This window comes from Penicillium oxalicum, chromosome VI (genome assembly GCF_001723175.1).
Source record: "Penicillium oxalicum strain HP7-1 chromosome VI, whole genome shotgun sequence".
In the NCBI taxonomy this organism is placed as follows: Eukaryota; Fungi; Ascomycota; class Eurotiomycetes; order Eurotiales; family Aspergillaceae; genus Penicillium; species Penicillium oxalicum.
Genome location: NC_064655.1, coordinates 1,431,990 through 1,451,841, shown reverse-complemented (window position 1 = coordinate 1,451,841; position 19,852 = coordinate 1,431,990). Strand labels below are relative to the sequence as shown.

General features: G+C 51.5%; 9 protein-coding genes across 9 annotated transcripts; 7 read left to right on the top strand and 2 right to left on the bottom strand.

The window, feature by feature from the left end:
• Nucleotides 1-207: 207 nt before the first annotated feature.
• Nucleotides 208-3,499, top strand: POX_f07800 (uncharacterized protein; the record flags this gene model as incomplete). The annotated part of the gene is made up of 8 exons (XM_050116594.1): nucleotides 208-345; nucleotides 412-687; nucleotides 772-945; nucleotides 1,019-1,359; nucleotides 1,419-1,695; nucleotides 1,752-2,520; nucleotides 2,582-2,694; nucleotides 2,753-3,499. The coding sequence occupies 8 exons, from the start codon at nucleotides 208-210 to the stop codon at nucleotides 3,497-3,499; spliced, it is 2,835 nt and encodes a 944-aa protein (XP_049966733.1).
• Nucleotides 3,500-3,868: 369 nt separating this feature from the next.
• POX_f07799 (60S ribosomal protein L36) lies at nucleotides 3,869-4,929 on the top strand (the record flags this gene model as incomplete). Its single annotated transcript, XM_050116593.1, has 4 exons — nucleotides 3,869-3,916; nucleotides 4,289-4,457; nucleotides 4,521-4,537; nucleotides 4,846-4,929. The coding sequence occupies 4 exons, from the start codon at nucleotides 3,869-3,871 to the stop codon at nucleotides 4,927-4,929; spliced, it is 318 nt and encodes a 105-aa protein (XP_049966732.1).
• Nucleotides 4,930-6,446: 1,517 nt separating this feature from the next.
• On the bottom strand, nucleotides 6,447-8,032 carry POX_f07798 (uncharacterized protein; the record flags this gene model as incomplete). The annotated part of the gene is made up of 2 exons (XM_050116592.1): nucleotides 6,447-7,824; nucleotides 7,896-8,032. The coding sequence occupies 2 exons, from the start codon at nucleotides 8,030-8,032 to the stop codon at nucleotides 6,447-6,449; spliced, it is 1,515 nt and encodes a 504-aa protein (XP_049966731.1).
• Nucleotides 8,033-8,231: 199 nt separating this feature from the next.
• POX_f07797 (Proteasome subunit beta type-3) lies at nucleotides 8,232-9,252 on the top strand (the record flags this gene model as incomplete). Its single annotated transcript, XM_050116591.1, has 4 exons — nucleotides 8,232-8,444; nucleotides 8,491-8,539; nucleotides 8,598-9,052; nucleotides 9,109-9,252. The coding sequence occupies 4 exons, from the start codon at nucleotides 8,232-8,234 to the stop codon at nucleotides 9,250-9,252; spliced, it is 861 nt and encodes a 286-aa protein (XP_049966730.1).
• A 1,271-nt stretch (nucleotides 9,253-10,523) lies between these two features.
• Nucleotides 10,524-11,384, top strand: POX_f07796 (uncharacterized protein; the record flags this gene model as incomplete). The annotated part of the gene is made up of 1 exon (XM_050116590.1): nucleotides 10,524-11,384. The coding sequence occupies one exon, from the start codon at nucleotides 10,524-10,526 to the stop codon at nucleotides 11,382-11,384; it is 861 nt and encodes a 286-aa protein (XP_049966729.1).
• Nucleotides 11,385-11,640: 256 nt separating this feature from the next.
• POX_f07795 (uncharacterized protein) lies at nucleotides 11,641-12,129 on the bottom strand (the record flags this gene model as incomplete). The annotated part of the gene is made up of 2 exons (XM_050116589.1): nucleotides 11,641-11,978; nucleotides 12,063-12,129. The coding sequence occupies 2 exons, from the start codon at nucleotides 12,127-12,129 to the stop codon at nucleotides 11,641-11,643; spliced, it is 405 nt and encodes a 134-aa protein (XP_049966728.1).
• Nucleotides 12,130-12,687: 558 nt separating this feature from the next.
• On the top strand, nucleotides 12,688-13,897 carry POX_f07794 (putative J domain-containing protein; the record flags this gene model as incomplete). Its single annotated transcript, XM_050116588.1, has 3 exons — nucleotides 12,688-12,958; nucleotides 13,026-13,289; nucleotides 13,350-13,897. The coding sequence occupies 3 exons, from the start codon at nucleotides 12,688-12,690 to the stop codon at nucleotides 13,895-13,897; spliced, it is 1,083 nt and encodes a 360-aa protein (XP_049966727.1).
• Nucleotides 13,898-14,773: 876 nt separating this feature from the next.
• On the top strand, nucleotides 14,774-18,378 carry POX_f07793 (uncharacterized protein; the record flags this gene model as incomplete). Its single annotated transcript, XM_050116587.1, has 6 exons — nucleotides 14,774-14,803; nucleotides 14,898-15,598; nucleotides 15,659-15,875; nucleotides 15,932-17,990; nucleotides 18,080-18,229; nucleotides 18,287-18,378. The coding sequence occupies 6 exons, from the start codon at nucleotides 14,774-14,776 to the stop codon at nucleotides 18,376-18,378; spliced, it is 3,249 nt and encodes a 1,082-aa protein (XP_049966726.1).
• Nucleotides 18,379-18,671: 293 nt separating this feature from the next.
• On the top strand, nucleotides 18,672-19,827 carry POX_f07792 (uncharacterized protein; the record flags this gene model as incomplete). The annotated part of the gene is made up of 2 exons (XM_050116586.1): nucleotides 18,672-18,785; nucleotides 18,859-19,827. 2 exons carry the CDS (start codon nucleotides 18,672-18,674, stop codon nucleotides 19,825-19,827), a joined length of 1,083 nt encoding a protein of 360 aa, XP_049966725.1.
• Between the last annotated feature and the right edge of the window lie 25 nt (nucleotides 19,828-19,852).

Sequence of the window (19,852 nt, the reverse complement as noted above, 5' to 3'; positions counted from 1 at the left end):
GGCTGGGCGGGCTGCGGGATTGTGGAATTCACCGCCTTCCACATCCCACCTAAATTGCTTCCCCGCCAAAAAGATAGCAGAAGGAGCTATTTCTCCGCGGTCGGCGAAGCACCTTTCTCTGTGCAAGCATACCGGGCCAATTACAGAGAACGGGGGACGGAAAAGGCGATTGACTTCTCTCGGAAAATTCTCTCTTGCCCAATCATCATGGCGCCTATCAGCGACGCGGTGTTTTTGCGCCGTAACAACCAGATTCAAGATGCGATTGACGGGCAGAATCTCAAGCAGGCACTGCAGCTTATCGAAAAACGCATGAAGAAAGGCGAGGATACCCGATTTTTGAAAGTATGTGGCTTACCATAGAGTGACTTCGCCTCAGTCTGAACATCATACTCATTAACATCTTTATAGGCTTGGAAAGCGCATGTTCTTTGGCGCCATGCGGACGAGGCCCACCACAAGCGCGGCATCGCGGAAACACTCGAGTTGTGCAATGCGGAGCCGCCGACGACTGACATCGATACCCTGGATCTCCTGTTCAAGACGCTACAGAAAATTGAGGGCCAAGATGCGACGCGGAGTAATCTCTGGGAGAGGGCAGCGAAAGCTCAACCCCAGGACCTTGAAATTCAAGGCCGTTGGTTTACATACGCTTTTGAGAGAAATGATTGGAAGTCCGCCCAAAAGGTTCGTCGCAAGTCGACTGTGATGTATAATATGGATTGCCGGCGGAAGGACTTGAATGGCTGATTACACCCTCATTCTTTGCAGGCGGCCATGAGCCTACAAAAGAACTTCCCCCGGGATCGAAAGTACTATTTCTGGGCCATCTTCTTGAGCCACCTAATTGCAACAGACGCGAGAAGTTCCGAAACCGACCGGAAGCTTTTTGGTACCCTGGCATATCGCATGATCTCAAAGGCTGCAGCAGATGTTCCAGAAAATGTGAGTCCTGGCCTGAAGTTGATGTGCATAGTATTTCTAGCAGAGCACCCCATTGACTGTATGCAACACTCAGCCTCAGCAGACAAGCCCCCCTCGAGCGATTCAATCATCCGAGGAGCTGCGTCTTCTCATCAAGATCTACGAAGCCCAGGGAATGAACTCGGAAGTTGTGAAGGTTTTAGACAGCGACAACCTCGGTCTCAAATCTCGCGTTGTTCAAAGTGACAATGCCTTCTTAGGGTTCAAGGCGTCGAATCTTGTTGCCGCTCAGATGTGGGAGGAGGGAATTGCGTTCGTGAAGAACCTTTATGCGATTTCTAATGACGAGGAGAGGCTTAAGGCCCTCCGTGAGATTGATGACTGGAGCATATGGAGCGTGTTGGTCTCAGCTACAAAAAACGCTAAAACTCCTGGGTAAGTGCCTGGAGAAGATAAATCAACTCGACTCGGCTAATAATTCAATATGGAAACAGTGTCGCTGCCAACTCGGAAAAATTTGCGGAGGAATTTTCTCGTTTGATGCCTAAATCTCGCAATGCGGCTCTCGCTCGCCTCGACATTATTGTTTGCGGCATCCAAAGCGGCGAGACTGCCGCTGGCACTTTGATTCCAGCCTGTAAGGAATACATTGACAACCACATCCACAAGTTGTACGCCTTCAACGATATCCGGAGGATCGTGGGTCCGAACAAGGACCACCTATCAACTCTGCTCGACTACATCAATCAACACCATGCCAGTGCAGGAAAGGTAATCTTATTCACTATGCAGTGTCGGGCTGAACACGTTCGCTGACATTACTATAGGGAAACGTTTCCAAGATCAATGCGCTCAAACTCGACTATTGTTTGAACATCTCTGGATCAGAGCACAGACTTTCTGCGGATGCCATCGAGGGCTTCGTTGCTCGCTGTCTTGAACTGTATGATGCTTCCTTCAAGGAGGGCCAAAGCAAGAAAGAGACTTCAAAGGCTGCATCATCTACTATTGAAAGTCAACCTATCGACGACCTCTGCATTCTGGCCGCCATGAGTCTCCTGCAGCCCACTGAACCCCATGAAACCCATGAAACCGAGATTCAAGTGTCCAAGACCTCGTTGATTCGATCCGCAGCCGTTCTCGATCACTTGTGCCGCAACTCACCCCACAATTATGAAGCGCTACTTCTGTTGGTCAGAATCTACCTTCTCCTTGGGGCAGGTTCTCTTGCCCTGAGCACCTTCAGCAAATTGTCCGTCAAGCAAATTCAATTTGATTCCGTCGCCCACATCCTCTTTACTCGTCTCTCTACTGTGCATCCCCATTCTGCTCCACCAGTCGAGGGTGCAGAATACAAGGATTTCGATCCACTATCTGCATTTGTGCAAGGGCTGAATTTCTTCCGCAACTCGGAAGTGAATACAATGCGATTCCGAACAGCTGGCTTGGAGGAGGGCGCCTACGTGAACACGGAAGAAATCATCGAGCTTCGACGACGCCTCTCTAATAGTATCAATCGTCGCATGTATGCCCTTGATGTGCGACGTACGCAACGACTTGCCGGGGGCGATCCGATGGGACGCTATGATGACCTTGGTAAGTGCACTGTTTACTGCTCATGCTTCGACCATGTACTCTGCTCACACTTTGTCAACAGCACGCGATAGCACTCCAGTCGTTGATTCACGAAAGTTCGGTGCTTTCATGTCATGTGAATTTGTCAACAAACCAATATTCGAGGAGAGAGTGCGATTGGGGCCACTTCCAAGAGTCAGTGTGAAAATCGTCGCAACGGACTAAACTGGTAACCTCTGCTAACATCTTCCAGAACAACTGGCTGGCCTCGGCCCGAATTACGGACCAACTATTCAGCACTTTGAAGGGTATTGCTTTGCAAAAACCTCTCACGCCAGATGCTGACCTGCCATCTCTTGAAATGCTCTCCGTGACCGATACTGAGAGAGACCAGACATCAGCTGAGAAAGAAACATCCTTGGTCCACGTGAAATTACTCAAGGTGGCTTTGTTCATGGCTGGCTCCAAGCTGATCACCTCGGATCAAGTAGAAGCTGCTCTTAGCCAGGTCGAAGAATATCTGGGTCTGAAAAAATTAGAGCTTACGATGAATGAGAAATCATCGTCTTCCCTCCTGTCTTCAACGACATTGTGCGTTGGATCCGAAAACCTCGTGGCACCGACCTGGGAATACTTCCACAAGTCCTACACTCTTCTTGAGACACTGAAGGCTTTATGGCAATTGGTGACACTCGCTACTAAGAAGGGCGGCAAAAAGTTGCCAAAAGAACGGTTGGAGAAGCTCTCGGCACTCGTCCCAGAGCTCTTTGAGGTTGTCCGGTCAAACGCAAGAGCCTTGAAGCAGCGAATCTCCGCGTCTGGAGTTCTTTCCTCTCTGATCGATTTAGTCACTCAAGGTGACCAGTCTACGAGAACCGAAGAAGCTCATCAAAGCACCTTCGAGGCTACCTTGGATTCGTCTTGCATCGAACTCTTCTGTGGCTCCCTTATGGAGAGCTGGGAAGAAGCTTTGGATGGGGTTTTGCTGGTGAAATTGTAAAACATTGGAAATATGCGGCTGATACAAATGCTTACAGACGTGAGCTTTGAGTTTCCTGCAAAAACCGGCAACCATCACACGCCTTCTTTAATACTTGGCCGTCTTTACAGGTATACATAGATAGACTGGTTGCCCAATCGAGTTATTGTTGGTGCCTGAGGTTTCATCGGGTTTAGAGTTTCCGAAGTCACATGCTACCTGAACCAATAAAGTAGCGTACCCTAAGCCCTAAATTTTCGCCTACGCACCAACGCCCGCGCCAAGACCCGCAGTGTGCGGTTCCCCGAAGCATTACGGGATTTCCAAAAGTCTTCCTTCATTCCCTTTTCACGACAACTCCGCCAATCCCCCCAGTCACCAACCGTCGCAATGGCGCAGGAACGCACCGGTATCGTGGTCGGCACCAACAAGGGCCACGTACGTCTTTTTCCTCTCACCCATCGCTTCGTCGTTATCCCGGTTCTCTGTTCATCGTTCGGTCATATGAGGCCTAGCACAGCGGTGGCTCAATCGGGTGGGAGGCCTGCTTTATAATCGACAACATGCGAAATGGAGGTGAAATTATCTTTGCGCCGCATGACGGAGTTGATCCGGGAAAGAGTTGGATCAGCAAAAAATTTGAAGGGGAACAAGAATCTGCGCAAAGTCACACTCTATGCATGAACAGGCCTCCTCGACTCACGCTTGACCATGTCCGGCAAAACAACCCGAATCGACGAACAGAGAATGCTGGAAAACGGCAGGCGACAAATTTGATCGGAGTCACCGAGACTGACATCGAAATGATAGAAAACCACTCCTCTCAACACCCCCAAGAACAAGATTAGCCGCACCAAGGGCCAGTCTTCTCGCCGCACTGCGTTCGTCCGCGAGATCGCTCGTGAGGTTGTCGGTCTTGCTCCCTATGAGCGCCGTGTGATTGAGTTGCTCCGCAACGCCCAGGACAAGCGTGCCCGCAGTAAGTACACTTGGTCATCAGCCCTTGAAATTGGACAGGGCAAATGCTAACAACAATCTACAGAGCTCGCCAAGAAGCGCGTAAGTTTCCGACTCCCCGAATCATGACCCTCATTCCCGAATCGCATCCATCCATCTCGATTTTTTTGTTCAATGTTTCGAATCCGTCTTTCGCGTCCAAGTGCTTGTACTCTTTTTGAGGGGAAGAAATTTTTGTCTGGAGCAAATATCATTCACCAGGAAGGCAGATTCATGCTCGGAGTCTGCGTTTCTCGAGTCTTTCTGCCCGACAGTGATCAGGATATGCCTCCAGCCGACATATTTCCCTTTGAACCGACGACGATCACAATCACTATGAAACGAGAAAATGCTAACCTTTGTCATTCCAGCTCGGTACCTTCACCCGTGGCAAGAGAAAGGTTGAGGACATGCAGAAGGTCATTGCCGAGGCCCGCCGTACCCAGGCCCACTAAGCGCTCCATTCCGTCACTTTTTTTCTCCGTCGTTTAACGAATTCAAATACCTGGCGCGCGCAAGGGAACATGAAGAAAAATTTGGTCGAAGCATGGCAGATCTGACATGAGAAACACGTCCGACTGTCATTCAGCAAACAGCTTCGAATTGGAATATGGGGTCTTCTGTGTGGCTCGGTGGTGGTTACATGGGATGGCAAAAGTGGAATCCCTTCCCTGCTTTTCGGAAGTGAAACCATAATGAAAACAATTCTTGTTCAATGTTCTGATCTGCTATGCTTGTAAACCTCGATCGTAGGCTTGTCATGAATTCGTTCAAACCACCTTCTGCTCGGTTTACGTTGCAAGATGATCATCCTTGAACCATGCACATGTCTCTGGATATCGTCTCTACGTGTAGCCACTGCTTGTTGCTTTCAACGAGGTCAGATCGATAAAATCTCATTCCGCTTGTAAAGTCACTGATCTCTGCCGGGTCATATTCCCATCATGTCCGGCTAAATCACTACGTGAGATCTATGGATGCTCTGGTGCTGATTGATTGTTAGTCTTCAACCAGCAGGCAGCCAGCGTGGACTCGATTGGATTGTTTCCACCAAAGTGCTCTTCCACTCTTGCAATCTTGGATCACAGTAATGTTCACTCACAGTATGCAGAGGCCCTGGTATGAGATGAACGATTAGAAGAGCGCTCGCAACAACATGTCCATCCAAGCATCAAGAATCAGGTCTCTTTCCCCACTCCACGAGTCCACAATCCACAGCCCACAGCCCATAGCCCATAGCCCATAGCCCCATACAATAGAGATTGTGCCTGAGTGCGTGTCCACATTGGAACCTTCCTTGGTTTGCCAGTCTAGGTGGTTTATTCAAAGGTGCCAGCTATCGAATTCATCTCTTCTCAATTTATTAATTGGACTGACCATGCTTTTGGGCACAGGTCCTCCCTTCACTGGGTCAAAGTAGTCAGATAAGTCTTACTTTAAGATGCAAAGAAGAATTAAGCTACTGTTTTCCAGCATATCGACTGCCTGGCTTTCGTCAAGACTTGAAGCAACTACTTCGTTAACGACACGACACGATCTAGTCTTTAGGTGGGTGCGTACCCAGTGGATGAGGTACATGACAATATCTATTCTAAGGTGCAAGGGCGTAGAATCAATACTGCGCCGAGAAAGCGAAACCTGTTCATTGATTGACACTAGGCACAATTCTTGACCGGGGTCAAGCTATTCACCCGAGCTGTCACCGACTGCGTCGGGACGAACCATGATACCAAGCGAGCTCAAGGTCCGCGCCAACAGATCTAGACTCGACTCCGAAAGGGCTTGTCTCTACTCGTTGAATAGTGATGTCTTGAGATTCTGCACCTCCGTTGTAGGGTCAATAAAATATAGAATTCTAACTAGGGCTTGAGGGCTGCTCAAAATATAATCAGCATCAAAAGGTCGCAAGCGAAAGGTGTCATCACTCATGCAGCACATCAAGCATAGCGCAAATCTTCATGGATTCACTCCGTCACTTCTTCCCCGGCAACTTCAGCCACTTGGGCATGCCACCGCTCTTTCGAGTGCCACTGGACTTGCTTCCGTCCTGCGTCGCACCTGCCTCTGCTTTGGCAGGGAGAGAAGCAGACGGCTCTTCGACGGGCTCCGGAGGCTGCTCGATCTTGATCTCCTGGGCCTGGCTGCGCAGTTCGGGACGGAGAAGGTCTGTTCGACGCTGACTGGCCTGTGAGGCATCGTGCCATGAGAAGTTCACCAAAACCCGACCCGCCAGACCAAGGTCTTTGATCAGCAAAGACTGATCTGAGTCTGGGATTGTGTTTATATGCGCAGATCGCATGGTTGACGGATTGGAGAAAATGTTGAGAGTGAACCTTTCAGCCGCAACTGACGAGGTGAGACAGCTTCGAACAAATGTATAGAGTGTTGAACCAGAGTCTGACGGTCCAAACTTGGCCACCACTTGGCTCTGGTCCGGAAATCGAACTTTCACATTTACTTCACGAACTTCGGCACGACGTGCCTCTTCCTCGGCAGCTTTTGCCGCGAGTTCGGCATCAGTGAATAGCCGTTTATTGCGAGAAGCCTCATTGAGGAGTCGCTGGTGAGCTTTGGCATGCTCCACAGAAGGGACATAGTCTTCTTCGTTATACGTTATCTGTGCGGACAACGGCGTGTCGCTCGTCGGTGGAGAGAAGACCGTGACAGATCGACCAGCAGCCAATGTTGAAGTAGCTGTGTCAGAGCTGGGAGCAGCGGGTTCTTCAGCATTCGCAGGAGCAGACCCGCTCGCAGTCCCTTGGTCAACCGCAGTATCGGCTTGCTCCCGTTGCTCGCTTTTTGTCTCCAGTGCGACACTCGTCACGGGACCTGGGCTGGGCACTGCGGCCGATACTTCATCGTCGGATGACTGGAAGTATTCGGCAATCTTCGTCATCGCCTCCTCCAGTGGTTCTTCCGTCTGCCGGAAACTCAGCCGCATGAGAACATTACCACCGTTGAGTCCAAGCTGCCCCAGTGTCTTTTGTAGGTCGGTAAAGCTTGAGAGCTCGCGTCCGAGGATCTGAAGTACCGGAATCTCGTAGTATAAGCGCCCGGCACCGGAGTCACCTTCGGTCAGAGGAACACCACGTGCAGTGAGGTTCCTCGCAGGACCGCTTCCTGCGACTCCAGCTTCGAATTTGCGCAGCACGAGCCACAGCGTCGTGGTGCTCGGGAATTTGTCCATGATGCGCCCATTTGGAGCTCCGCGGGCCTCGGAGTCGGGAAGTTGTAGCGCGACCGTTACAACGGATGGCGAGCGAGATAGTTGCACGAGCTCTAGCTTTGCGCCAGAGATCAGACCCGAGAGCCGGAAGGTCAAGGAGAGGTCGAGTTGCTTGCGATTGTACCTGCAGTGGCAGAGTGTGTGAGCTTGATCGTCATCGAGCGGGGCACAGAATCCATGCTCGTGTTGGCATACTTCAGACCATATTGACTCGAGTTATGACCAAGCTTTGTGCATGCTTCTTGCAAGATATCCGCCAAATGCTTGCCGGGTGTTGTTTTCACCGTGGCTCGTCTAGCCGTCGCGTCAATCACCACGACGTGAGCGCTCATAGTCGGTTCGATGTGGCGCGAGCTCTCTCCAGATGTAGAATTCGCTCAGATCGAGGTCGTTGAATGTTTAGAGAGAATCGATGGAGGCCGGAGTATCAGTCTACCAGACCACTTGAGCCAACCCAGAGGAGAATAAATACGATGAATCCGTGGCGTGGAAAGATGTGAGAGAAAGCTGTCGAAGGCCGAGTCGGCACCAATGGACTTCCGGCCCAGGCAGCGGTGCGGCGTCATCCGAGCTTTGGCACCTCGCGTCCTTCACAGCTCCCCGGCATCTCCTCCTCCCCCCATTCATCAGCTATCCACCTCTCACTCCTCCCAGCCTCCTCTGGTCCAACGCAGTATCTGGAAATTGAAACTCCAAAAGCTCTGCTTGCCGACTGAAGTTTATACAAAAAGAACCGCAACTATGGTACGCAAATGTGTCCATTGACCCCAGAGTTTCGTGAATCGCTCAGGACCTTCCGCTAACCATCTCCGTGTTCCAGGGCTCACCCTTTGACATCAGTACGGACAATCTCCGTCCTCTCTTCTTCATTGTTCCGTAGGCTGACCTCGTTTCTAGATGGCGGTGCTTGTGTCGCCATGGTGGGCAAAGATTGTGTCGCCATTGCGTGCGACCTCCGCTTGGGTATGCAAGCGTTGACCATCTCCAACAACTTCCCCAAGATTTTCAACTACGCTCCGTCCACCTATCTTGGTCTTACTGGCCTTGCGACCGACGTCAACACCGTCTCCGATCTCTTCCGCTACAAAGTCAACATGTACCGGCTGCGCGAGGAGCGCCACATCTCCCCTCAGACTTTGGCCAACCTGGTTAGCTCATCGTTGTATGAGAAGCGCTTCGGTCCATTCTTCGTGAGCCCCGTGATAGCGGGTATCAACCCAACAACTGGGAAGCCTTTCATTTGCGGATTTGACAGCATCGGCTGCATCGATTTCGCCAAGGACTTCATTGTCAGTGGAACGGCGAGCGACCAGCTGTTCGGTACCTGCGAGGGTCTCTGGGAGCCGGATCTTGTATGAGGACCCTCAACTTACCTGACTTGGACGCTCTTACTAACGTGCATCGCTAGGGACCCGAGGATCTGTTCGAGACTATCTCCCAAGCGCTCCTGAGTGCCGTTGATCGAGACGCCCTTTCCGGTTGGGGTGCGCAGGTTTATATCATAGAGAAGGACAAGGTCACTCAACGATTACTGAAGGGACGTCAAGACTAAGCAGAAGGCAAAGGGACTGCGATGATGATTTTTACTTTTTCTCAATCAACACTTTCCGGTCCGAGGGATGGTTCCCGGCGTCGGTGACCTCTATGCAAAGACTCGGCCCTGCAGAAGCGGTCAATTATGGACGATGTGCTACCTGGCCACGCAAGCATGAAGCCTCTTTATTTCAAGCAGGGATTGGTTCGGAGTCGCCGTGATACAGTAGATGGATCTTGGCTACGTGATAACAGTCCACCCGCTCATCCCGCGATGCTTTCCTCTTCTCATTGATTTCTCAGGTGGAAGATCAGTCGACTTCAATTTAGACCCAGCGATTGGCGTAACCTCCACATCCTGTAGCAAGCCCGGATTATCCATCTTCAAGTCCATTTTTCTTTCCTTTTTCAAATGCGCATCTGGGTTGCCTGCTAGTCATGCGGGCTTCACTCCGAATGATGCTGTAAAGATCGTGTTTTGGATGAGCTCCGGCCCGTCCCTTTGTATGATCACTGGGTAAATTCTGGGCGCCTGGCATCACACACAGGTTGAAGTCGCCAGCCCTGGGCACCAAGTTAAAGACTTCCATTGAAACCCATTCGGCCTCCAGGGGTAGGGGACAAGCTCCGGGCATCTCTCTGAGGTTCCATCGACAGGGCAATGTTCTTTTTATTGCGCATAGCCCGCACGCACGACGTGGATCCACCGGGCCTAGGTTTCTGGATTGTCTCGGCATATATATATATATTCACAAGAGATAGCTAGTCAGCAGCAAGCTTTGTTGGGCTATCCACAGACTTATCCATACCTGATCTGGGCTACATATCGAGAAAGAATTTGTCCCAGGCTTCACTCAAGTGAGACCAAAATTCTAGAGCTTCCACTGGATTCTAGTTCTCACGATGGGAGTTGGCCGGGGGCAGTGCAGAACTCAGTGCTGGAGAGGTGCTGCCGTCAAATCATGCCAACTGCATCCATACATTGCTCAAATAGCAAGTGTTCCTACATTTCATTACGGATTGACATACATGAAAGTCGAATAGATTGATATCCAGCAGGCCTAGGAGCTCCTATGCGTCAATTGTCACCCTCAGTCTCTCGCTCTAGACCTTTTACTGGCATACAAAGAGCAATATGCCACAAATGAGCTACGTATGTAAGCTCCACCAGCCGGAGTAGCTGGTTACCCGCCATGGATTGTGTCGCAGTGATCTTATCTTATCAACAGCCGTCCGTCTCCCGCATGGGTTGACAGCCTTGTGTTGGAGCTCTTCAAACTATTGTCTCCAATGGCCTCGTTTGGGGCACTTCGTTCTCGATACGCTTCTCTCTTGAAGCAATTCATCGCATCAAACAAAGATTTTGAAATCTTGACCACCATTACCGCCGGCAATGCTTCCCAGCCCAAGACTCTCTACGTCTTCGATTCGTCGTTCAATCCTCCCACTTGTGCCCACCTCCGCATTGCCAGTTCCGCATTGTTAGAACAGCCGGAGCCAGGATCTCGTCTTCTCTTGCTCTTGGCCACACAAAATGCCGACAAACCGACAAAGCCAGCGCCGTTCGAAGATCGTCTTGCAATGATGGAACTCTTTGCTCATGACGTGCGGTCTTACTTGGCAACCGCGAAGTCGTTTCTGGCCGAGCAAGTTCCCGCCATTGATATCGCGGTCACGAAGAAACCCTACTTTGTTGACAAAGCAGCGGCCATTGAAGCATCTGAAAAGTATCCGAAACAACTCGAGCAAGTACATCTCACCGGCTTCGACACTTTGATCCGTATCTTCAACCCCAAATATTACCCTCCAGAGCACAACCTGCAGCCTCTCAGCCCACTCTTCTCGCAACATCGTCTGCGAGTGACACTACGGCCGAGTCATGACTGGGGCAGTCTCGAAGAGCAGGAGGAGTTTCTTTCCAGTCTTGCTCGAGGGGATCGAGAGCCAGAAGGTGGACGACGAGAGTGGGCCAAGAAGATCCAACTGGTCGAGGGCAGAAAGCCCGGAGCTCCCTCTGTCAGCTCCACCAGAGCGCGCGAGGCATCTCAGTCTACTCCAGACGATCTAGACTGGCTGGTTCCCGACAAAGTGCGAGAATTCCTTCTGTCTGAGACCCCATACGTATCCAAGGGCCTAAGTGAGGACGCGTAGAGCGGTAACATGACATCGCGTATCTTCCATTTAGCCGACAACACCCCAAACTCCTCATGTATATAGTACATTGCTCGTGGCACTACTTTTGTTCAAATATCCCACTCAACAACCATCAAAACACGCTCTGGTCTCCCAAACCCACGAATTTCCAGACTCGGCATTAAGGTGTCCGTCGTACGACCAACCTTCACTTCCTCTCACTTGCTCCAACAATCGCGCCCAGAAGCAAGTTCATCGCCAACGCTGGCTCATTTTACTGGCTGGGCTTGGTCTCTTCTTCCTCCCGCTTTCCAAGGGTATAGGCCAGTCCACCGCCAATCATGTTGACCAGACAAAGACCCATGGTTGCTCCGCGCACGATACCGCGAGCTCCAAACTTCTTCATGACCGGCTGGCGACGGCGACCTGCCAGAAGCAGATAAAGACCTGACCAGGCGGCACTGATACCAGCGGTCTCGGTCTTGAAGCCCTGCAGATTGGCATAACTGGTGAACAGCAGGATGGGAGGGAATAGCATTGGGAAAAATTGGAAGGGACGAGCATGTTGCGCGAAGATGAGAGAAGCGAGCAAGGTCGGTGGGAATGAGTTTTCTGTAAGACAATTAGCATGTGTCCTTGGAAATATTCAATCGCACCAGAGGCATTGCTTCTTATGCGACCGCGAATCTAACGCACCACCCCAGGCTCTGAAGCGCTGCACCAGCGTCTGCTGGGTGTCTTCGATCACGGAATCCTTGGCCATGGTGACGTCGTTGGTAGACGTGAACTTGAAACGGTGACCGACGATCTAAATATTTGCTGGGGAACAGACTTTCGCCCTAAGTGTCGAGAAAAGCGAAGCGAATTGGAAGAAAAGATCCGTCCCAACTCGGCGAGTGCAGTCTTGAGAATGATCGATTGTGAAGATGTAGAGGAATAGTAGTCGGCGGCGATAAGAAAGCCGATGGGGGACCGAAGCCGTTCTGCGTATAGCGTTCCCGCTCTTGGCAAAGACACCTGGTGATTCTTGCGTCTATACTTTTTATCATTTCAACACCTTTCCCGACCACCCACCCCTCTTTCGCTGCTCGGCTGCCTGGCACTTAGCGAGACGCAAAGCAATCCTCGGCTGCATTCTGGTGTCGTCCTTCAGTACGCGCCTGCAACCTTGAGCGACCCGAACAACCTCCTCCGAGATCAGGCCCTCCTTTCTCCGCGGTTCTGCACTGCTTGAAGCCGCCCGCATTCGCTCCTCGCTTGTCTCCTTATCGCAACAAGCGTCGATCCCCAGGCTCCCGCAGCGCTTCAAAGTCAAGACACCATGCCTTCTGCCACGGCGTCTGGCTCCGACGCCAAAGGTGGAAATGCACGGTCACGCGAACATAATCAAGGCAACCAAGATCGCACCTACACGCCGGAACAAAAGGCTGCGGTTCTGCGAATCCGAAAATGTGGTCCGACCGACTTCTATGAGATTCTCGCCATTGAGAAGACTGCGACGGATAGTGAAATTAAAAAGGCGTATCGGAAGTTGAGTTTGTTGACACACCCTGATAAGAATTCCTATGATGGGGCAGACGAGGCATTCAAAAGTAAGCAAATCAACTCCATAGTGCCCCTCTTGCTAAGCGGCCCGCTAACAACTCTTGTTTGTATAAGTGGTGTCGCGAGCGTTTCAAATCCTCTCAGACTCCGACAAGAAGTCTCGTTATGACCGGTTCGGAGGAGACCCCGACAGCAGATTCAACCCCGGACCAAGTACGTCGAGCGGAGGCTCTCCGTTCAGTGGATTCAATGGAGGAGGAGGAGGGTTCCCTCGCTCTGCCGGGGGTGGGGCAGCCTTCGATGCGGAAATATCACCAGAAGAGATGTTCAATCGCTTCTTCAACGGTGGCTTTGGGGGCGGCGGCTTTGGTCCATTTGGTAAGCACCTTTTGCAGAGGAATGATGCCGAGAGCAGAAGACTGACCATCTCATTCGCAGCGGGTCCTCAATTTGTCTTCAACATGGGCGGAGGACCAGGATTCCGGGTACACCAGTTTGGAGGAGGTGTGCCACGTCGTCGACCTCGTCCCACGGCAGCAAACAACACCAATGAGCCCGCGCCTCCCGTGGATGGATGGGGCTTCGTTCGTCAACTCTTGCCGCTTATTCTACTCTTCGTGCTTCCCCTCCTCTCGTCGCTTCTTACCGGCTCTTCGACTCCGGCTGGACCAACATATCGATTTGACGCCCCTCTAAGTCCTCATACCATGGGCCGTACCACGCCGAGGCTCAACTTGAACTATTTTGTAAATCCAGTTGATGTGGAAGACTATAGTGCTCGCAAATTCCGTCAGCTTGACCAGCGCGTTGAAGTGGACTACATTACGAGGCTCCGACATGACTGCGAGTCTGAAGTGCATATGCGTGAAAGGATGATCCAAGATGCGCAGGGGTGGTTTTTCCCTGATGTGGAAAAGATGAAAGAAGCCCGCGCTTTAGAGCTGAAGCACTGTCGACGGTTGGAGCAATTAAAGGGCAAATACTGAGTTCATCTGGGTGATTGCCATCTGACATGACGCGGGCACGCTTTCTATGAATCTGCCCCCTCTGGAGAATCTTCTGAACCATGAAGGCGTTTGTGCGGATCGATCTCATCTGTTTCATTCTTTCTGTATAGTTGCAGTCCGTTCAATGCATTGAGCTAATGATGACTACTATGGCACCCCTGCATGATACGAATATAGCTACTAATTCAAAGGCTCTTGATCTAATGTCCTTCCATCTCAGCCTATATTGCTCCGAGCAATTCTTGACAATAATGACATGGATAAAGTGACTAGACTGACGAAGGGACTTTCACCATTCACTACATTGCTTGAAGTGAATCTATCTTTGCATCTGGGGGACAGCCACACCACCATCATGGCCCAAGGTCGCAAAATCAGTCTGAAAAACAGGAATTCACAGCAACCGAGAAAATTGTTCAGTTTTTGAATCTAGATTTGACTTTGACAACTCCGTGTTGCGGGTGAGGTACCGTTAGGTGAAGTGACCCCCGGGCTGGAGGCAGCTTGCTGCTTAGTAAAATGACATTAAAGCCGGGCAACTGCGCCGGTCATTGGGTGCCGGCGGGCGAACCTCGGAGATCATCACAGAATTACTCCAACACACACCACCTTCGCGTCTCATGGTTTTGTCCAACAGCTCGCACCGAAATCTGAACACTGCACTCTCCCTGCCTTGCTTCAAACTACCAGCAAATACAGGTGGCAAGGCCATTTGGGGCCCAACTCAATAATACTTATCCAACGCCGAGCACGACGCCATCATCAATACCTCCCAAGCTACTCCATACGTTCCGCCCCCGCTTCGCTCATTGAGGGCATACAAGCCGCGCTCCAGCCGCGAGCAAAGCCGCAGCGATGTCAGACACCCTTTCTGATGCGGAAAAGGTATGACACCCAGTCTGGTTGATTGTGACTTGTCTGCCCCGCTACTTTGTTTTATGTGATCAGTTAAACAGACCCCTAACCATGTTGGCTTTAGATCCGCAACAAGCGCCTTGCAAAGCTTCAGACACCAGCTGCGCCCGCCGGGTCATCGGCCGCTGATTCTTCCAACTCACCCCCCTCCTCCTCAACTCCATCCAGAGCACAGTCTCCAGCACCGTCAACCCAGCTCAATGGTGCTGCTCCAGAGGCTCCAGCGGCTTCGGCTGCGGTGCCAGAATCACAACTACCAGAAGGCAAGCGGATCAAGATCACTCCCACTGCGTCAGCGGAAGCTCTGGGACCGTCTCAACCTGCCGGTCAGTCGCCTTCTGGCACTGCCTCTCCCGCAAGAATAAACTCTCCCGCACGAGTCGACTCGCCCGCTCGGTCAATACCGCAGAACATCGAAGAATTCGAGCACCTCGTTCTGGGCAGTCTTTTCAGCATCAACCTAGCCGAGGAGACACGGGCTAAGAACAGCCATCGGGTTGATCTTCCTGGATTGCGACATGAGCTGTTGGCAGAGGACAAGGCCCTGCGCCTGCACACGGGAATCCTAGATCAGGCAATTTTGGAAGCCGCTTCCCATGTGGAGAAGCAGCAGCCCCTTGATTATCTGCTGCCATGTTGGAATCGGATCCAGGAGAGAATGAAGAAGCCCGATCCCGACTCGAGAAAATGGGAGATTCTTTGTGAAGCAAAACGCCTGTGCTTGAGCTACTGCGTTTTTGCGATCACAATGCCGGAGATGTTTGGGTAAGTTCACTTTCTGAAGATGGACTCAAAGACAGAGGAACGTGGGACTGACCCTGGTAGGATCGAGTCTTCCGATGAGTCTCCGCTGGCTCGGCAACTTTTGCTGAGCCCAGATGATGGCATGCGGCGAGGCATCACACCCGAGTTCCTCAAAGAGGTCAGTGGAAAGTTTGAAGACGATGACAGTCTCAAGCCTGCCCTGATCTCGGCCGTTGAGGAACTCAGTGGTCAGTTGGCTCTGAAAGATGCGAATGGCGAGTTCCAACCTTACTTCACTGTGAGTTCACCTCGGGTGCAATTTTCCTCGAGATCTTGCGCTAATTTAGACTCAAGGCTATGCGAAGCCTGGTAGAGAACAAGGCCATCGCCGCGGCTATTACCGAGTCGTCAATCTTCAACGCATCAACAGACCCAGCCTCCTTTGAAAAGGCTACTCTGCTGGGACCGTGGTTCCGACTCTCCCCGCTGCAGCCCAAAGTGACCATGTCGTACTTTTCCAGCCCCAAGACTCGTGACCAAGGCTTCATTCTGAACTCACAGAGTTCGCTCCGCATGATGCAAAACATGCTCCAATGGGATCTGGATTACATTACGACGAAGATCCTGCATGCATCCCCGGAGGCTAAGAATCGTTTCTTGGACTGGGTGGCCACGGCGTTGAATCTGAACCATAAACGACGGGCAATGCAGGTCAATCCGGAAGAGGTCGCTTCGGATGGGTTCATGTTCAATCTCACCTCGACGCTGGACAAACTCTGCGTTCCCATCATGAACATCGACTTCCGCAAGATCCACACGTTTCACGCAGAGTATTTCCAGCGCAACCCTCGCATTGACATGAGGGACGAGACGAAAATCAATGCTGATCAGCATGCGTCTGATGCGTTCTACTCCAAAAAGATGGAGGGCAACTCCAACTTCAACAGCGAGCTCTTCTTTCTCACCATCGCCGCGCACCATTATGGCAGCGAGTCTTTAACTTCAAAACTGGAGCAACTCGACAAGGACTTGCGACACATGGAATCGACGATCGCCCAATTCGAGACCGAGCGGCAGCGGTGGGTTTCAAATCCAGTTCAATTGCGTCTTTATGAGCAGGCACTCAAGAAGTATCGCGATAAACTTGATTTGGGCCTTGCATTGAAATACAGCCTCCAGGCTGTTCTTCTAGATGAGCAGTGGCAGGTTCGCTCCATCGAAGTCATGCGCCATGTGGCCGTTTGGCTCCTGCGAGTTGCCTCGGGGAAGAACTTCCCACAAGAGAAGATTACGCTTCCTCTCCCGGAGCAGCAACCGGAGATATTCCAGAATCTGCCCGAGTATTTCTTAGACGTCATTATCAGCAATTTCAAATTTGTGACGTGGGCTATGCCGCAAACCATCACCGCCGTTCTTGGAGAGGAATTAGTGATGCTTTGCATCACTTTCCTTGAGAGCTCAAGCTACATCAAGAACCCATACCTTAAGGCTGGCCTTGTCTCCATGCTTTTCCGAGGCACTCTGACTCGACCAGGTGGACACCGGGGGGTTCTTGTGGACCTGCTCAACTCTATGCCCTTTGCCAATGACTATCTCCTGCATGCTATCATGAGGTTCTACATCGAAGCGGAGCACACCGGAGCACACACGCAATTCTTCGACAAGTTCAACATTCGCTATGAAATCTTCCAGATCATCAAATGTATCTGGCCCAACACACTGTATCGCAGGAAGTTATCCAACCAGGCCACACAAAATCAGGATTTCTTTGTCCAGTTTGTCAACCTGCTCCTGAATGATGTGACATATGTCCTTGACGAGTCCTTTGGGGCCTTTAAGACCATCCGGAGCATTCAGGAAGAGCTTCGCCTCGAAGGAGAATCCATGGATCCTGCGGCACGGCAGCAAAAAGAAGAACGCCTGACGTCAACTCAACGGAGTGCCAAGTCCTACATGCAGTTGACCAATGAGACCATGGGTATGCTGAAGCTCTTCACTGCCGCTCTTGCTGACTCTTTCACAATGCCGGAGATTGTTCAACGATTGGCTGATATGCTGAACTACAATCTCGACGCGATGGCCGGGCCAAAGAGCTCGCAGTTGAAAGTGGAAGGCAATGTGCAATTGATGGTGGAAAAGTACGGATTTGATCCCAAGGTTCTGCTCAGTGACATTGCCAAGATCTACATCAACTTGATGAACAAGCAAAACTTCATCACCGCCGTGGCTCGTGACGGACGCTCCTACAAACCGGAGCTTTTCGAGCAAGCCTCTAGCCTCCTACGGCAGCACCAGCTGACCCCCGAGGAAGACCTGCGTCGCTGGGACCGGCTGCGCAAACAGGTCCAGGAAGCTAAGGAGGCTGACGATCAAGCAGAGGAGGATCTGGGTGAGATTCCGGATGACTTCCTCGGTACGTGTTCCCTGTGTTCTTTGCGCACTGGCTCATTTGTCTCCACTTTTGAGACGTTTACGCTAATGCCATTTTTCCCCCTTCTACAGACCCTCTCATGTACACCCTGATGACAGACCCCGTCATTCTTCCAAGCTCAAGGCTTTCGATTGATCGGTCCACTATCCGCTCGCATCTTCTCAGTGATCCTCATGACCCCTTCAACCGCATGCCTTTGAAGATGGAGGATGTCGTGCCTGGTGAGCTCTAAACCCCTGCGATCGCGTTCAAACATCCACTAATTCGCATTGATGCAGATACCGAGCTCAAGGCAAAGATTGAGGCATTCAAGGCGGAACGCAAGGCCTTGAAAGCACAGGCTGAGCAGATGGATACGTCTGCAGACTAGAATCTTACAAGACAATATCAGTCAGCCAGCTCTCCCTTGTGGAGAGTTTTATTTTTATTTTCCTTGGCTCTGACGGGCCTCGATCGATCGGCCCGAGTAGATTGTGTAGCTTATTTCATGACCGCTTACTGTTTGTGGCCCGTTACATCATTCTGCCCTTTTGTGCAGCCGTCCTCGAAACATTGTCGCATCGCCGGCTCATCAACCCATAAGCTGTCTCTATCACGCATCTGACGCTTTCTCAACCTCTTTCCTCTTCTCTTGATTGAAGTAGTTGCTAAACCTCCTTCATCATGGGAAGCGTATTGTTCACTACGTGGGAAAACCTTCCATCTATCACGGACTTTCACCCTCCGACTCCTGCCGCCTACACCACGGTTCTCACTGTCTTTCAGTACTTCCCCGTGGTCAGTCATTGAAACCCCCAACCCCCTATGCCCATGCTACTTCTGTGGTCATACATGCTGACAACAGGCAAAGTTCACACTTCTCGAATGGATTCTCTCATGGTATCCGGCGGGTAAAACATCCCTCAAAACCTCCCCATTCAACGTTCCAGGCCGAATCGCCTGGTTCGCCATGGAGATCCTGGGTCCTGTGAACCTGCTCTGGAATCTTTCTCGGAGCACGCCCTCTTTGGTCGAGCTTCCCATCACAAACCAGTTGATAGTTGCCCTGTATTGCATTCACTATGCCAACCGTGCCGTAATATCACCCTTCTTTTCGGCTCCGAGTATGTCGCCCATTCATGCTTTCGTGATGGGCAGCGCCATGCTCTTCAACTGGATGAACTCGTCGTGCTTGTCGGGATGGCTATCTGGCTACGAGATTCCTATTGCGGGATACCGCACGAATGGTGCCGATGCTCTGAGTTCCTCGGGCCCTTCTCCATTTTCCGGCCGACTCATGCTCTTCACAGTTGTTGGAGTCATCCTGTTCTTCTACGGCATGGCCCAGAACATCCGTTCGGAGACGACCCTCTTCCGACTTCGAAGAGAAGAGGCAGAGCGGAGAGCTTCGAAGAGAAGCGAGGACGGGTCTCCGGAAAAGAATGAGGGCAACAAGTATCATAAGGTCTACGTGATCCCCCCGGCCAAGGGATCCTTTCGATACATTCTATACCCTCACTTTGTCTTTGAGTGGCTGGAGTGGACCGGGTTTGCCCTCGCTGGTCTTGCAGTTTTCCCTTTGACTCTGTCGTCCACCACCACCACCATGAGAGCGAGCATTGCTCCCGCTCTACGACCAGCGCCGTGGATTCTTCCTGCAGCTTGGGCGGCGGATCGCCTGGGCCTTCCTCTTCCTTTGCCCGCCGTGCTGTTCGTCATTAATGCGGTTTCCAACATGGTACCTCACGCCCGCTGGGGTCGAAAGTGGTATGTCGAGAAATTTGGAGCCAAAGCCGTTGCTGGAAGAGGCGCAGTCGTGCCATGCTGCGAAGTGATGTAAAGACTGGAAAACTTCGGGGGGGGGG